At 50.1% G+C, this 17713-nt stretch overlaps 2 protein-coding genes across 2 annotated transcripts in view; one reads left to right on the top strand and one right to left on the bottom strand.

Moving 5' to 3' along the window:
- Positions 1–5114, bottom strand: part of Srp68 (signal recognition particle 68) — a 30451-nt gene extending 25337 nt beyond the window's left edge. Inside the window, exons 1-2 of the mRNA XM_021177067.2 lie at positions 4914–5114; positions 2869–2935 (exon numbers count right to left, since the gene is read on the bottom strand). Of these exons, the coding sequence (XP_021032726.1) occupies positions 2869–2935; positions 4914–5094 (248 nt within the window). The 5' untranslated portion in view covers positions 5095–5114. The remainder of the gene's footprint in view (positions 1–2868; positions 2936–4913) is intronic.
- A 6692-nt stretch (positions 5115–11806) lies between these two features.
- On the top strand, positions 11807–14588 carry Galr2 (galanin receptor 2). Its single transcript, XM_021178180.2, has 2 exons — positions 11807–12580; positions 13643–14588. Exons 1-2 carry the CDS (start codon positions 12216–12218, stop codon positions 14391–14393), a joined length of 1116 nt encoding a protein of 371 aa, XP_021033839.1. The 5' UTR covers positions 11807–12215; the 3' UTR covers positions 14394–14588.
- Positions 14589–17713: the final 3125 nt, after the last annotated feature.

Raw genomic sequence — 17713 nt, 5'->3', positions numbered from 1 at the left:
AGAGACAGTCTCTGTGGAGTGTGGCCCTGCATGAGGAGAGACAGTCTCTGTGGAGTGTGGCCTGCATGAGGAGAGACAGTCTCTGTGAAGTGTGGCCTGCAGGAGAAGAGACAGTCTCTGTGGAGTGTGGCCTGCAGAAGACAGGACATTCATTATGTAGCACACTAAAGTACAGTTCAACTTTTGTTGCTGGAAGAAAAGAAAAGAGAGCACAAGAGACAGTCTCTGTGGAGTGTGGCCTGCATGAGGAGAGACAGTGTCTGTGGAGTGTGGCCTGCATGAGGAGAGACAGTCTCTGTGGAGTGTGGCCTGCATGAGGAGAGACAGTCTCTGTGGAGTGTGGCCTGCATGAGGAGAGACAGTCTCTGTGGAGTGTGGCCTGCATGAGGAGAGACAGTCTCTGTGGAGTGTGGCCTGCATGAGGAGAGACAGTCTCTGTGGAATGTGGCCTGCATGAGGAGAGACAGTGTCTGTGGAGTGTGGCCTGCATGAGGAGAGACAGTGTCTGTGGAGTGTGGCCTGCATGAGGAGAGACAGTCTCTGTGGAGTGTGGCCTGCATGAGGAGAGACAGTGTCTGTGGAGTGTGGCCTGCATGAGGAGAGACAGTCTCTGTGGAGTGTGGCCTGCATGAGGAGAGACAGTCTCTGTGGAGTGTGGCCTGCATGAGGAGAGACAGTCTCTGTGGAGTGTGGCCTGCATGAGGAGAGACAGTCTCTGTGGAGTGTGGCCTGCAGGAGAGCACAGCTGTGGAGTGGCAGCAGTTGCGGTGCCAGACAAGTCTCCAACATAAGGACAGTGATAATCAGCATATGGTTACTAGCACCTGTCAGCCTAGCGAGCGCACTTCCATGAAAATCTGTTGTGTAAGAAAGCCGTGGGGTAGAGCTGTTCCCAACTGTCATCGAGCAGAGCCTTATTAAACAACTGGGATGCGCAAGTCCTGTGACTATAGACGATAAACAAGCGCAGCCCTGAACAAGGGAGAGTGAGTTATGAATTCTCTGCAGGAAGGGAGCAGCTCCACACAGGGCATTCCACAGGTCCCGCTGTCCCTGGAACTGCAGAGCAGCACCTCCTCAGCTCCTTGTTCTCCGCTCCACTCCACTCGGCCTCTAACCTTCCTGACTCTTCCTAGGACGTCATCAGTGAGGCCCAAATTGGGGCCAGGGAGACGGCACCGAGTCCATCTTTGGGACTCACATGGTGGAAGGAGAGAACCAACTTCCTCAGCTGCCCCCTCAATGTCCACAAGTGTGCCTCGGCAAGCATGTACCCATATACAAACACATGTGAACACAAAACATATGAAGACACTGAAAAAGAAGCGAGTGGAGAGATGGCTCTGGGGTTAAGATGGAGCTCTGGCTCCCAAAGGCCTGTGTTCAGTTCCCAGCAGCTCATCAGGCAGCCCATCACCACCTCTAGCAGGAACTCTAGCTCCAGGGGACCCAACACCCTCTTCTATACTCCACGGCACCTGCCCAGAAGAGAGCAGCAGACTCCCTGCAACTGGAGCTACAGGTGGCTGTGAGTCCCTGATCTGTCAAGCCAGCCCAAGTCAGACTCAAAGAAAAGCAAGATCTAGGGATACACAGCAGAGCACTTACCCAAGTGCCTAAGGTTCTGGGCACAACCCCCAGGACCATAAACTAACAGCCTGAGACTTGCAGGCGTGGAGAGCCACACCTGTGCAACTACCACGTGGTAGGCCAACTTAAACAGATCCTAACTTAAGGCTAGCCTGGGCTACATACAATTCGGAAGCCAGCCAGAATTACATAGTAAGACTCTCTCAAAAAGCCAAACAATGAAACATGAGCCAGGCACCCACCAGTAAACCGAGCACTTGGCAGTCAATGAGAGCAAGCTGGAGGCCAACATGGACAGCACAGATGCGAGTTCAGAACACCTAACCCAGAGGCCGGATCTAAACAGCTGCACCCAGAGGTGAGGTGTAGCTCAGCAGTAAAGTTCTTCCAACACCCAATGACCTGGGCTCTATCCCCAGAAAAATAAAGTTGCATTTGAAAAGGGCACATTCCCATTCTAGTATATGCAAAAAGTGACTGCAGGATACCTGGCTAAGTAAGGGGAGACCCGGGTCAGTTGTGTCAAAGAGGCCACCTGAAAAGGTTTCTGCAGACCAAGCCTGAGTCAATTTAAGCATCAAAATAATATTAGCTGATGTCATAAAATCAACTGGACACTACACAATATACATGAATATACTATGAGCCTAACAAGAATGCACATTCACAGGATTTCAGAGTTCCTTCTTATAAAACACTTAGAGGAGAGTGACTTTACAGGGAGAGTATCCCAAGCTCCTTAATCAAAGACAAAAACACCTCAGCAAGCACTCAAACCATGAAGAAATTATTTTTATCCTTTATGTGCGTGAGTGTTTGACTGAATGTATGTCTCTACACTACATGCATGAAGTGCAGGTAGGGGCCAGATGAGAGCTTTCAACTCTCCGAGACTGGAATTCCACACATGGTTGTGAGCCACCTGGATGGTGCTTGCTTGCTTTTTGTTTTTTGTTTTTTTGTTTTTTTCAGGACAGGGTTTCTCAGTGCAGCCCTGGCTGACCCTGAACTCAGAAATCCGCCTGCCTCTGCCTCCCAAGTACTGAGATTAAAGGCGTGCGCCACCACTGCCCGGTCCTCTGGTGCTTTTCACACTGAGCCATCTCTCCAGCCCTCATAAAATGTTAAACTTAGAATGCATTCCTTTTGAAGATGCAGTATAATGCTGAACCATCTAGGTACATTTACCCAGATAGCAGAGTGAGCAGGAGATTAACAAAGGCAGCTACGTTAGAAAATGCCACAATTACTGCCACGCACGGTGTGCAGGACACTGACCTGTACCGCTGGAAGTCTCCGTGCCGTAAGCCATGCTGCTGCTGCGACTCCTTAATGATCTGCAGAACTAGAGCCTAGGTCAAGGAAAAGCTTCCGGGGTGAGAAGACAGCAGGTCAGGCAGTGCCCCAACCGCACACTGAACTGTGGGAGCCCAGGGGTGGTAGCCTCCGATCCTTTTGTAACTGTCCAATAGTTACTTTATCAAAGGACAAGGCTAAGTTTATACTCTGTGAACTGTCCCAATTGTTACTATTTTCAGACAGAACCAGAGGGCAGTGCTGGTAGGGAGTCTCAAACCCAGCAGATTGTTCTGAATGCTGCCTCGGAGGTGCCCACCTGGATCTCACATGCAAGGAGACTCCAGTTATAAATGGCAGGTTCTAACTACACTGCTTGCCAAATTTACAACATCTTGTAATGCTCAAAATCTATGATCAGCATGTGTCAACCAAGATACGCCAATTTCCATTAAAAAAAAAAAAATCCAAGTTTTTCTTTCTCCTGGGCATTCTAACATGTAGTAAGAACAATAATACCAGAGCAAAAAGCAAAGTACGAATCCATGAGAATTTACACACACACACACACACACAAGTGCATGTTTTATTTCAGAAATTCCTCTAAATCACCTCCATTTGGTATGCATCTCAAAAAGCCACAAGGGACTCCAACAATAGTATATGCCTATTATCTCAGCATCAGAGGGGACAGGGACGGGGGGGGGGGGGGGGGAGGGGGGACGGGGGGACAGGAGGGGCGGGGGGATGAGAAGCAGCTCAAGACCGGACTGGGCTACACAGCCAAACTCTGACTCAGAAACCAACAAACCAGCTGGAGAGACGGCTCAGTGGTTAACAGCACTTCCTGCTCTTCTGGAGGAATCCAGGTCGGCTCCCAGCACCCTCGTGGAGGAACTTAACATCTGTAACTCCAGTTCCTGGAGATCCATATGTTCTTCAGGCCTTTGTGGGCACCAGGCACACATGTAGCAGCACACATGTGATACACAAACATGCAGGCAAACACACACATAAAATAAGATAAAACAACATTTAAAAGTATTTAAAGTAACACATAAAAAAAAAAAAAGGCCACATGCTATTAGAACCACACAAATGATATATAAACTAATACAAACCAGAAAATGTCTCCTGAGGATTGGGGAGACTGCTCAGCTGATAAAGGACTTGCTGTTAGCAAGCATGAGGTCATGGTGGGATCTCCCCAGAACCCACGTAAAAAGGTCATACTGTTGTTTGCACACATAATCCCACAGCTGGGATGGCAAGAGACAGAAAGATCCCTGGAGCCCACTGGCCATACAGTCTATCCCAAGTAGTGAGCTGCACTTGTGGAGGGAGACCCAGTCTCAAAGGTAGAGAATTAGGAAGATGTTGACCTGTGACCTGCACACACAGCACCAAGCACTTACACCTACACCCATACCCATGCGGACTTGGACACTCAAAAAAAAAGTAACTCCTACAGTTCTTCGAGAAGAGTCCAACAAGATAAAATGCCTTACAGACCTACTTTTGAAAAAACAAAAAACGATACACATGATATTAACAAACTAAAGTAACCACTATTCAAAACAGGTAAGCAGCAGCTTTCCCGGAGAGCACCCTCCCTCCATTTTCAAAGCATCTCGCTGTTTTATGACCCAGGGTACAACAGCTGTCCGACAACAGCTCCACGCTGAAATGTCAAGGCTGCAGTTTCCCCTCCACAGTCCGGTGGCTCAAGGTACCGACCAGGAGCTCTGTGGGGTGGGCAGGGTGTCAACCCCGGCTCATCCCTCCAACTGGACATCTGAGGGGCACAGAGGGGACCCTGCCCACCATCTCTATATCCCTTGCAAAAACAAGCTCCGGAAAGCCAGGACGAGAGGCAAACCATGCACGCGGGAATGCCCAAAGTGAAGGGCAGGAGGCAGCGGCGCGCCTCGGCTCCGCAGCCCGGTGCCGGCCCCGGCCGCCTCGCCCGCCCCCAGCCCTCCGAGCGACACGTAGTCATTGCGAGTTAGGCCACCGCTCGAGGATACTCTCCAAACTCAGGCTGTCCCCGAACTCTTTGTTTGCCTTCGATCCCGCTGAAGGGCGTTCGTTTTCTTTATTCTCGTCTCCTCCGGCACTGCGTCCGCCACTGCTCCCTCCGCCGCCGCCGCCGCTGCCGCTTCCACCGCCACCACTACCACCACCCGGGATCTGCTTCTCAGCAGCCATCTTGCCCCTGAGCCGCAAAGCACGATGGGACGGAGCAGGCGAGACGACCAGCGGCGAGAGAGAGCGGCACTTTCCAGGCTGGGCCGATGGTACACTGACGGACTCCGCCGCCGACCGTGGATTTCTTGGGCCTCTGCGGTGTGTTGGTGTGCGCCTGCGCCTTCTGGGTTGCGTTCGTGGCTGTTGCTAGGTCTCCTCATTCCTAAGGATTAGCCTCGCTCCAAATCTACCAAGGATAGGAGGACCCGAGAAAGATGCCCACCTCATGCATCCTTGCACCCAGAGAATGGTAGCGTACGCCTTTAATCCCAATACCGAGGAGGCTGAGGCTGGAGGATTGCCTCGAGTTGAGGTCAGTCTGAGTTGCACAGTTAGACCTTATTTAAAACACACACACACACACACACACACACACACACACACACACACACACATACGAAGAGGCCTCAGTCAGAATAGAAGGCAGTGTCCCCAATAGCTTGAGACCCGTGGCCTCCTCTAGATCATGTGACCATCCAAGTATGACTTTTATCAATCTTTGCGATCGAGTACTCCAGGAGTCTCAATCCTGTGCCAATCACTGCAGGTGAAAAGAAGCTGGCCGGGTAACTCAGTCTACCCTTTTGTGTTATTAAAAAAAATGTACGATTCCAACCCTTGCCCCCATCGGAGTTCAGAGACCAGCTAGTGTGGAGTACTAGTTCTCCAGCAAAAATATCAAGAAAGACTGGGCCTGGACAGAAGGCTCAGTGGTTAAGAACACTGGCTGCAGCCGGGCGTGGTGGCGCACGCCTTTAATCCCAGCACTCGGGAGGCAGAGGCAGGCGGATTTCTGAGTTCGAGGCCAGCCTGGTCTACAAAGTGAGTGCCAGGACAGCCAGGGCTATACAGAGAAACCCTGTCTCGAAAAACCTAAAAAAAAAAAAAAGAACACTGGCTGCTCTATCAAGATGATCTGGGTTTAGTTTTTAGCACACGAATGGTGGCTCAAAACCATCTAGAATTCCAGTCGCAGGGATCCAACCCTCTTCTGGCTTCTTAGTCTACAAAACACATGTACACAGACATACGTGTAGACAGAATGTTCATATACATAAAACAAAATAAAAATAAAGGTTAAAGGCTTTTGAAAACAAAAAATGAGACAAACTGCTTCCAGAAGGTGGAAGGCAAAAAACTAACCTCAAAAAGTGGTCCTCCGACTTCCATTCACATACTGAGCTGTGAAGCATGGGCCTGCACACACACACACATACACACACACACACACACACCTAAACAATAAGCCATGGAGATGGCCCAGCAGGAAAAAGAACTTGCTATATAAACTTTTTTCAAAATATTTTTACTTATATATTATTATATCTAAGTACACTGTAACTGTCTTCACACACACCAAAAGAGGATGTCAGATCTCATAACAAATGGTTGTGAGCCACCATGTGGTTGCTGGGATTTGAACTCAGGACCTTTGGCAGAGCAGTCAGTGCTCTTAACCACTGAGCCATCTCTCCAGCCCCCCCCCCCTTTTTTTCAAAGATTATATTAAAGGCGGTTTATTGGGAAGCTGCTCTCTTACTGAGTTCATAGGCCCCAAGAACTGAGGCCAGGTCAGTTGCCATAAGGAAAGGGGGAGGGGAGAGAAAGGAAGGGCTGCAATCCCAGGGTGCAGTTAAAAATACAAATAAATGGTGTCTTAGAGTTTCTGCTGATGTGGTAAAACATGGTGGTTTGAATAGGTCTGGCCTCCATAGACTCATGTGTTTGAAGGTTTGGCCCATGAGGAGAGGCGCTATTAGGTGAGGGCTTTAAGTCTCTTTGCTCAATCACACCCAGTGTGGAATTAGAGCCTCCTCTTAGCTGCCTGCGGAAGACAGTCCCCTTGTCCCTTCTTGGCTCCTCCAGCCCCATGTCAGACTGTGTGCTGCCATGCTTTCCACCATGATGATAATGGACTAAACCTCTGAGCCTGCAAGCTATTCCTCACTAAATGTCCTTTATAAGAGTCACCTTGGCCACGGTGTCTCTTCACAACAATGGAAACCTAAGGCAAACATCATGACCAAGAGCAGATTAGAGAAGAAAGGGTTTATTTCATCTTAACTGCTCTCAGGTAACAAATAGTCCACCTCTGAGAGAAGTCAGGACAGGAGCTCAAGGCAGAACCTGGAGGCAGGAACTGAAGCAGAAACCACTGAGGAACACTACCTACTGGCTTGCTCCCTCAGCTGGGCGATGGTGGCACACACCTTTAATCCCAGCACTTGGGAGGCAGAGGCAGGTGGGTCTCTGAGTTCAAGGCCAGCCTGGTGTACAGAGTGAGTTCCAGGACAGCTAGGGCTACACAGAGAAACCCTGTCTCAAAAAAGCAAAAAACAAAAAAGCAAAAAAAGAGTTCCCTTTACCTAGATATGTCAAATTGACAAAATCATACATAATATATATATATATATGAGAAGCAAGGTGGGCAGTGGTGGGCATAGCTTCAATCCCAACCCTCACAAGGCAGAGGCAAATGGATCTTCTAGTTTGAGGATAGGCTAGTCTATAGAGTGAGTTCCAGGACAGCCAGGAGTACACAGAAAAAAACCATGTCTCAACAAACAAACAAACAAACACACAAACAAGCAAACATCTCTTAAATATCTATCCCATTTAAATGGAAAAGATGCTGCATAACCTTGTGATATTATTATTCCTTGGCCATAAAAAGAAAAAGATTACTAACAATGTCACAGCATGGATGAACCCTGAGTATATTGTAATAAACAGTAAGTAAAAGGAGCCAGATGCCAAAGAGCTCATATTTTTGTTTTGTTTTGTTTTTTGTTTTTCGAGACAGGGTTTCTCTGTGTAGCCTTGGCTGTCCTGGAACTCACTTTGTAGACCAGGCTGGCCTCGAACTCAGAAATCCGCCTGCCTCTGCCTCCCGAGTGCTGGGATTAAAGGCGTGCGCCACCACGCCCGGCTTAAGAGCTCATATTTTGTGATTCTATGTGTATGAAATGCCTGGATTGGGACAATACGTAGATTAGAAAGATAAGCACTTGCCAGAGGCTCGGGGTGAATTTTGGAGGATGCGGAGGTGGCCCATAAAGTGGGGAGAGAAATGTTTAAAACATTGGGTATTGCATTGCACACAATAGGATGGCTTCTTTCCCAAAACAAACAAGAGCATAACATGTACGTGTGAGTATGACGATTGTCACCCAACTCCATGAACATACCAAAAACCAAGCAAATGCTTTTTTTTTAATTTTTATTTATTTATTTATCTTATATATGTGATGAGTACATTGTAACTGTCTTCAGGCACACAGAAGAGGGCATCGGATCTCATTACAGATGGTTGTGAGCCACCATGTGGTTGCTGGGAATTGAACTCAGGACCTCTGGAAGAGCAGTCAGTGCTCTTAACCTCTGAGCCATCTCTCCAGCCCCAAGCAAATGCTTTAGATGAGTATTTAGGGGAAGCTGCTGGGGAGGAGAGAACAAGTATGTCAGTGTTCTCCTCAAAGCCCTTCAGAATCTCTTCATGTTCCTGCACTAAATGCCACTACCCTCAGACTGGAAAAAGATGGGGCCCAGAGGTGCTGCTCAGCTAAACTGTTTCTCTGCCATGCACGGAGTCTTGGGTCTGAACCCCAGCATCACATAAACCAGGCTTGAAGCCATAAGATTTGGGAAGTGGAGGCAGGAAGATAAAAGGCTCAAGGGCTCTGGCTACATAGCAAGTTCCAGGCCAATCTGCCTACAAGAGACTCTGTCAATCAATCAATCAATCAATCAGCCAATCAATAGATGGCTGGGGGAGATGGTTCAGTCGGTAGTTGCCCTTGCAAAGGACCCAGGTTCAATCCCCAGCATCCACACAATGGCTTACAACCATCTGTAACTCCAGTTCTAGAGAGTCTAGTACCTTCTCTACCCTCTGTGGGCACTAGGCATGTGGTGCATACATATATATGCAGGCAAAATAATCACATATAAACAAATCTAAAAAAAATTAAGGGGGGGGGGCGGGTAGAGAGATAGCTCAGTGGTTAAGAGCACTGGCTGCTCTACCAGAGGACCAGGTTCAATTCCCAGCACCCACATGGTGGCTAGTAGCTTTCAACTGTCTGTGGCTTCAGTTCCAGGGGATCCAGGATCCTGACACAGACACACATGCAGGTAAAACACTAGTATACATAAAATAAAAATAAAATTCTAATTTAAAAATAAGTAAATAAAAGGTGGCTGAGGAACAGGGTAGGAAAGATAGCTCAGACTTCAAGAATACTTCCTGTTCTTGCAGAGGACCTAGGCTCTGTTCTTAACACCCACTCCAGTGGCTCACAATAAACTTAACTCCAAATACAGGGTTCGTGAGTCCTCTTCTGGCCTCCACAGGCACCACATGCAGACGGTGTACATCCAGACAAGCAGACATATATAACCGTCATTAAAAATAACTGGCCAGGCCGGGCAGTGGTGGCGCATGCCTTTAATCCCAGCACTTGGGAGGCAGAGGCAGAGGCAGGTGGATTTCTGAGTTTGAGGCCAAGCCTGGTCTACAAAGTGAGTTCCAGGACAGCCAGGGCTATACAGTGAAACCCTGTCTCGAAAAACCAAAAAAATAAAAATAAAAAATAAAAATTACAGGCCAGGCAGAGCAGTACACATCTTTTAGCATTTAGGAGGCAGAGGCAGGAGGATGTCTGTGAGTTGGAGGGCAGCCTGGTCTACAGAGAGAGTTCCAGGGCAGCCAGGATGACATAGAAGAGACCCTGCTTCAAAAAAAAAAAAAAATTTACAAATTTGTTTTTGTTTTTTTATTGTTGTTGTTGTTGTTTTGAGACGGGGTTTCTCTGTGTATCCTTGGCTCTCCTGGAACTCACTCTGTAGACCAGGCTGGCCTCAAACTCAGAAATCTGCCTGCCTCTGCCTTCCAAGTGCTGGGAATAAAGGCATGTGCCACCACTGCCTGGTTCTTGTCACTTTTCTTACCCATTCAGTTGAGCCAGGCCAGCCATGACTTAGAGACCCACCACATTCCTACGGTAGGGCACCTTTCCTTCCTGCTCCCTCTTTCTGTATCTCCCTCCACCCCCAACCCCCGATAGTGGGCTGTTTCCTTGCCATTATACCTATGTTCAGATGGTTGGTTGTGGGTTTTTTGGTTTAGTTTTCTTGTTTTCTTTTTGACAGTGTCTTATTGTTTTATTTGGGCTGGCTTTGAACTTCTGGACTCAAATGGTCCTCAGCCTTGGATGCCTAAGTAGCTGACACTATAGATATATATCACATCTAGCTAAATTATGTTTTTCTGCAATAAGGATATGACTTGGTGGCAGAGTGTTTACCAAGCATGCCTGAGGCCCTGGATTCAATCCCCAGGGAACACACGTATGATGACAACTAGTATCACATTCTTTTTTCTTTTTTTTATTTTTGATAATGCCTTTCTTTGTAGCTCAAGCTGGCCTCCAACTCACAGATATTGACCCTCCTGCCTGCATCCTGGGGATTGGGGTTAAAGGTGTGCACCACCACACCTGGAACATCCCAGCCCTCTTAAGACAGGATTTCACTGGTGGCTCAGGCTAGCCTACAACTCACTCTGCAACCCAGGGTGGCCTTGAACTTGCAATTCTCCCATTTCAGCCTCCAGAGTGTTGTTACTACATGCCTGGGTCCACAAAGCCCAGTTTAGGAAAAGAATATTTATGGCTAAGATCTGAATTTTTTAAAAAGATTTATTTAGTTATTTTATATGAGTACACTGTAGCTGTCTTTAGACACACACCAGAAGAGGGCATTGGATCCCATTACAGCTAGTTGTGAGCCATCAAGTGGTTGCTGGGAATTGAACTCAGGACCTCTGGAAGAGCAGTCAGTGCTCTTAACCACTGAGCCATCGTTCACCACCACCACCACCACCCCCTTTTAAATAAAGACTGGATGCTTTAGTAGATTTGATCCACTAATAAACTGGTTTCTAGTCTTACATCTCCTTATATTTGATTTATTTGTGCAGTGTGTGTGTGTGTGTGTGTGTGTGTGTGAGGGCGCACGCGCGTGCATGTGTCTTTGTGAGTTTATGTGCATCATATTTATTCAGGAGCCCATGGAGCAGAAGAGGGTACCAGATCTCCTGGAACTGGAGTTACAGGCAGCTGTGAGAGCTGCCATGTGGGTGCTGGAAACCGAACCTGGGTCCTCTGCATGAGCAGCAAGTGCTCTTAACCGCTGAGCCTTGTTCCAACCCTTCTAGTATTTCTTACCTCACACCTCTTTGAGGCAGTGTTTCCAGACCATTCCATCCCAGACAAGGGAAGAGAGGGTCACAGACAAGGTGATAATAGTACATATTCAGCGAACTTCTGGGTTAAGAGGGAGGGAAAATACTTAGCAGATGAAAAAAAAGATGAAAATTTCCATTCTGGCCGGACATAGTGGCGCATGGCTAAAGTCCCAGTACCACAGAGGCTGATGCAAAAGGGTGAGTCTGGGCTAGTTTGGCTCCACAGGAACACCCAGTCTCAAAACAAGGAGAAAAAAAACAAAAAACAAAAAACAAAAAAACCCACAGCCCTCCTTTCTGGCTCCTCTGGGTTGGTCTCTGGAGTTCCTGTGTGGCAGGCTGAGGTATTCCAAGGATTTAGAAATGGGAGAGGCCTAAAAATATGGCTGGCCATAACACTTTGTGTTTGGGGGAGGGGGCGTTGAGGGGTGACCAACCACAGGGCCAGTAATCAGTGTCAGCCCCCTCGTTCCAAGAATGGGATGGATCTCTTAAAGGCGCCCCATGTCACACAGGCACCCTGCTCCCTCCACCAATCCAGGAACAGTGTGACAGGCTCCTGAGCGACTCAAGTCTAAAGCAGAGCGCGTCCCAGGACTTGAGTGCCGGAGCCAAATGGAGCCAGAATCATTCGACAGCTCCTCTCTCAGCTGCAGACTGGAGCGGGGTACCATCCTACACTCTGGGTGCTCGCTCCTCCTCCCGTCCCCCGCGCACCCCTGCTCTGGCTCTTGGAGCTCGACAGTCTTGCTGCGGCGCTGCAGCCAGGGAGCTACGCGCTCACCAAGACCCGGACGGCTGCGGGAGCCAGGGCGGTGTCCGCTTTGGTGATACCATGAATGGCTCAGACAGCCAGGGGGCGGAGGACTCGAGCCAGGAAGGTGGCGGCGGCTGGCAGCCCGAGGCGGTCCTCGTACCCCTATTTTTCGCGCTCATCTTCCTCGTGGGCACTGTGGGCAACGCGCTGGTGCTGGCGGTGCTGCTGCGCGGCGGCCAGGCGGTCAGCACCACGAACCTGTTCATCCTCAACCTGGGTGTGGCCGACCTGTGTTTCATCCTGTGCTGCGTGCCTTTCCAGGCCACCATCTATACCCTGGACGATTGGGTGTTTGGCTCACTGCTCTGCAAGACCGTTCATTTCCTCATCTTCCTCACTATGCACGCCAGCAGCTTCACGCTGGCCGCTGTCTCCCTGGACAGGTGAGTGAACATTCTGTGGTGTCTGAGAACTGGGTACCCAGGTAGGAGCTTGGGCTGGAGTTGCCACGCAGGGATCCAGAAGGGATGCTTAGTCGGGGAGAACACTAAAATTACAAAGTGGTCCGAGGCCGTGAAACGCAAGGGAAAGGGGGATTAAGACTTCGTGACTAAGAGTGTCCCTTGATTAAGTCGGTCCTCAGACTTCGAAGGCTGGAGAAATCGGATCTCTGGTGTCTTTTCGTTATTGTTGCTCGAGCTAAATGTCTCTCTGAACTCAGTACTCAGACCAGAGTTGGCTTGCAAAGTAACTTGCCAGTATTCAAATGCTAATTGAGAGCTGCAGAGAGGCATTTGCTTCTTGGCCCCAAGCTCAGCACCTGGAGCGTTGTCCGGCTTTAGGCTTAGGACTGAGCTGTACTTTGGATAGACCCATGCTGAAGTCCAAGGCAGTGTGAGTGAGGGCTCCTAGCCAACGTCCAAAGCCTTCCAGGCCAAGGCTCCCCACCCAGAGACGCCAGCGGTTTGATGCTCCTTCCCTAGCTAAAGGACCCAGAAAGAGAAACTTCCAGAATTCTCTGAAGGGCTAGTGACTGGAAAAGACACTAGAAACAGGTCCTGGGAAGGAACTCCTGGTTGGGTGTCATTAGTTCCCTGCCCCTTCGCATCACTTGGCCCTTCCCACAGTAGAGCGGTGATCCTCATTCTCTGGTTTCCACTGAGTGCAACATGTGGGTGGGTTCTGAGTCCGCTGGTGGGACGCACAAAACTTCAGCTTTCTTCAGGGATTTCCTTGCTCTACCCAAGTCTTCTCCAGGTTGTCTGTCAGAGAACCTCAGGCATTAGAGATCTGCCTCCCTAGGTTGTCACAAGAGGTTAATAATCACTGCCCCCAGAAGTCCAGGCAGATTCTACAACTTTTAGTTTTCGGTGGTTTGGGGGTGCTCTTTCGCAAGGTAGGTCAGTGGCCACATTCCCAGGGTTGGTAATGGTCTAGCAGTGAATTAGTGAATCCTCTCGCTTACCTGACGTCCCCCCGCGCCCCACCTTCCCCCGTCCACACAGGTATCTGGCCATCCGCTACCCGCTGCACTCCCGAGAGTTGCGCACACCTCGAAACGCGCTGGCGGCCATCGGGCTCATCTGGGGGCTAGCACTGCTCTTCTCCGGGCCCTACCTGAGCTACTACAGTCAGTCGCAGCTGGCCAATCTGACGGTGTGCCACCCAGCGTGGAGCGCACCACGACGTCGCGCCATGGACCTCTGCACTTTCGTCTTTAGCTACCTGTTGCCAGTGCTGGTCCTCAGCCTGACCTATGCGCGCACCCTGCACTACCTCTGGCGCACAGTCGACCCAGTAGCTGCAGGCTCAGGTTCCCAGCGCGCCAAGCACAAGGTGACACGGATGATCGTCATCGTGGCGGTACTCTTCTGCCTCTGTTGGATGCCCCACCACGCGCTTATCCTCTGCGTGTGGTTTGGTCGCTTTCCGCTCACGCGTGCCACTTACGCCCTGCGCATCCTTTCACATCTAGTTTCTTATGCCAACTCGTGTGTCAACCCCATCGTTTATGCTCTGGTCTCCAAGCATTTCCGCAAAGGTTTCCGCAAAATCTGCGCAGGCCTGCTACGCCGTGCCCCGAGGAGAGCTTCAGGCCGAGTGTGCATCCTGGCGCCTGGAAACCATAGCGGTGGCATGCTGGAACCTGAGTCCACAGACCTGACACAGGTGAGCGAGGCAGCTGGGCCCCTTGTCCCCGCACCCGCACTTCCCAACTGCACCGCCTTGAGTAGAACCCTCGATCCAGCCTGTTAAAGGACCAAAGGGCATCTAACAGCTTCTGGACAGTGTGACCAGACGATACCTGGGGGTTATGCTTGGACCTTACAGGGTTGCAGCTAAAGACCGAGGATTGTAGGGAACCTTCTGTTATTAAACTGCACAGATTGCCAAAGTGGTGACATAGCCCTTCCATCCTAGCAGCTGGGAGGTGGAAGCAGGAGCAGGAGCAAAGCCAGGAATCAAGTTTGAGGAGTGCTTGAACTACCTGAGATCCTGTTTGAGCAAAAATTAAAAATGCTCATACCACTTCATATGCTGTGATGTGTGTGGGACTTCTGTCATGAAACCCCAAAGCCCAGGGTAAAACGTCTCTGGGACTTTACAGGGTGAAGGAGGCTTCTCAGTGCAGGGGGCTTAGCTTGACTACTAGAAGACAGCAGCCGGAACAGAAAGCTAGCAGCTATGGGTGAAAGCTAGCAGCTATGGGTTCAGTGATGCCTAGCATGTGGTCACCCAGAGGTGCTAGTTGTTCATACATCACTAAGTCATCAGCCAACTCATATGATCAAGACAAGTAACACATCTGAGCGGGTTGAAGCTGACTGATGGACAACAGGAATCACTTGTGTTTCTGTTTTAGTTTGTCCACGCACAAGTTCAGGGGGCCTCTCATTGGCAGCCTGATTAGTGACCTTGTATTTGCCTCCCTGCCTGCAGCTGGGCAAGATCAAGTATCCAGCATCTTAACTTTTGCTTGGGGTCAAAAAGTCACCTTCCAGCAAGTTCCATTCCTTATACACTAACTACAGTGACTGATTCAAAGTTCCTTTGGCTTGGGGCAACCTAATTTGGCAGAACATGAGTGTCCCAAGTTGGTCTCTATCTATCCCTGAGTTCTTGAGCCAAGGCACTTTACAGTGTTTAAGGAGTAAAAGGGCAAAGACGTCTTCATCTCACGTCACGGAGTAGGCTGACTTTGGCCAAAGTCACTAAAGTGCGCAGCCTATACCCCAACCCCAATTAGGATCATACAGAAGAGATAAAGTGGGGCTAAAGAGATGGCTCAGGAGTTAAGAGCACTGGCTGCTCTTCCAGAGGTCCTGAGTTCAATTCCCAGCACTCACATGGTGGCTCACAACCATCTATAAATGGGATCTGATGCCCTTTTCTGACACGCACCATCTATGCACACAGAATACTTACAAACAAGTAAAACTTAAGAAAGAAAAGAAACATGGCTTGTCTCATAGCGCAGCGTTTACCCTGTGCTGGAAATAGAGCAGGAAAGAACATGTGGGCAGGTGTAGTAGCTGGGGCTGGACCCTAAGCTTTGTCTTTGGGCGTTTGTAGAACATGTTTGGGTGTTTGGGAGAAGGCATGCTTAGTCCAAGGCTTAGTCCTTGCACAGAGCAGCTGCCTCCATCCAGTGGCTCAGGCCCCACTGAATGGGCTGAGTGCAGGTTGTAGCCCAGCTCCCCAGGATCCCAACAGCTGGTAGCAGAGGGCTCAAGGTTTTAAGTGTTAGAGTTTGGGTCCAGTGGTAAACCTGATCCCATCCATCAGCCTGGTCATCCAGATCCCGAGAACGGGGAGTGCTGGTGAGCATGCAGGTGTGTCCGCCATGTTTAATGTGGTGAATTCCCTGATGATGCAGGAAGGCACAGGATCCAGTGCCAAACTGGGGAGAGGGCAGAACTCAGCCTCGGCTAGTGCTTGGGCTTCCTGCTGCCTATGACAGTAACCAACCCAATCTGATGTCCCCCTCCCCAAGGACATCCTGCAGTTCACAGTGTCCTCTGTGTTGACGCTATGGCTGGTAAGTGCCCACCTCGGGGAGGTCAGGGTGGAGTCACACTCCAAAGCATCAGCCTTCATCAACATACTAAGTTTAAGCACACATATATATGGAAGACCAGGCCTCACTGGAGTCCTGGTGGAACTGGCAAAACTGGGGACCTCTCTTGTCCCAGCACAATAATAGCCTGGGCTCTGACCACGATGCTTCTCCCTGAAGGCTATGGGTAGACCAGGATGGCCATGTGGAGCTAACCAGGTCCTAACCAGAGACCAATGGCAACTTTGAGCTTCTCCATTTCCCAGGGACCACAGTGACTGCAGTCTCGGTTTCTACCCTTTCAGCAACACAGATCCTGGAGTGGGAGACTGGGTGGGGCGTCAGAAAGGAGGCTGGTCTCCAGTCCAGCCTGGCACAGGGCTCTGTGGTCTACGAGACTGTATCCTCCCCTCTAGTCCATCGCAGTCTTATGGCAGCTGAGTGGCACAGAGCCACACAGATTCTCCATCTCCCAGCAAGTGAGTGCATCTTCCAGGTCCCCTAGGAGGATCTTCACAGTCCTCCAGTTCACAGCTACAGTTGTCGCAGCCACTCCACAGCAGCTGGCTCCTGTCACTTCAGTCTTTTCTCCCCAGAGCGACCGCTCTCCACAGCCACCAAGGCAGGCTACAGTGCCTGGGCCAGGAGTGCTCGATCCAGAGGCTCATCCCAAAGGCAGCTGAAGAGGCAGCCACCCGGTCATATGCATAAACCCACCTGATGCTGAATTGGCAAAGCACTCCCAGGAAGCCCACAGCTGCTGCCCCATGGACCCTAATGTTTCTAGAGTGAGATGGAGGACAGAGATGATCTGTGGTCACTTCCCTGCCACGAGGTACTGTTTACTGGAGGCCATCCGATGAGCTCTAGAAGCGAGGGGACCTGAGGATGAGCTCTCTCCCCTCCTGCCTGCCCCCAGAGGCCTTCAGAATTCAACAGCTTCTGTGGGCTCCAGTCTCTCATCATAGGTCACCCCCCCCCCTTTTTTTTTTTTGCATCCCATCCCTTTTAGTGATGGAGCTGATGGAGACTCAGGTCCACGGGGTAGACTCTCGAGATTGTGTCAAGAGAGAAAACACAGTTCATGATTTGAAAGCTCAGGTCCCACCCCAGCACCCATGCCCTGCCTCCAGAGGCACCCAGAGGCTCTGTGCTCTCCCTGCTGTCTGATCCCTCCACACTCCAGGAAATGCCTTTTTTTTCTTCCAGCTGAACCAAAATACAGAGCTCAAAGCCATCCTGGTGCTGCTGGGCCCCAGGAAGGCACTGCTGTTAGTTGATGTGTGTGAGGGTCGCTGTCCCTCCAAACCAGTGAGTGTGTTGCCTACAAAGTGGCAGTGCTGCTCGGTTCCTTGTCTTCCACTCCTCCCCCTGCAGGCTCTGCTCAGTAAGACCTGCTCCCTCAACTCCCTGCCAGGGCTCTGCAGCGAGGCCCAGGCTGCTTCCTTAGCAGCTACTGCTTTTCCAGGTTGCTGTCCACATACAGCCTTAGAGACAAGGGCAGCCCCAAACCTGTGCC

The sequence above is a fragment of the Mus caroli genome, unplaced genomic scaffold (genome assembly GCF_978045245.1).
Source record: "Mus caroli unplaced genomic scaffold, Mus_caroli_1 scaffold_13, whole genome shotgun sequence".
Lineage (NCBI taxonomy): Eukaryota > Metazoa > Chordata > Mammalia > Rodentia > Muridae > Mus > Mus caroli.
The sequence above is the reverse complement of the archived record's forward strand: the minus strand, read 5'-3'. Positions and strand labels throughout refer to the sequence as shown.

Excerpts from the sequence above, each read along its gene's own strand:
- Galr2 (XM_021178180.2), top strand. The coding sequence starts at position 12,216 with ATGAATGGCTCAGACAGCCAGGGGGCGGAGGACTCGAGCCAGGAAGGT. Across the intron at positions 12,581-13,642 it reads GCCGCTGTCTCCCTGGACAG|GTATCTGGCCATCCGCTACC; the intron begins GTGAGTGAACAT and ends CCGTCCACACAG.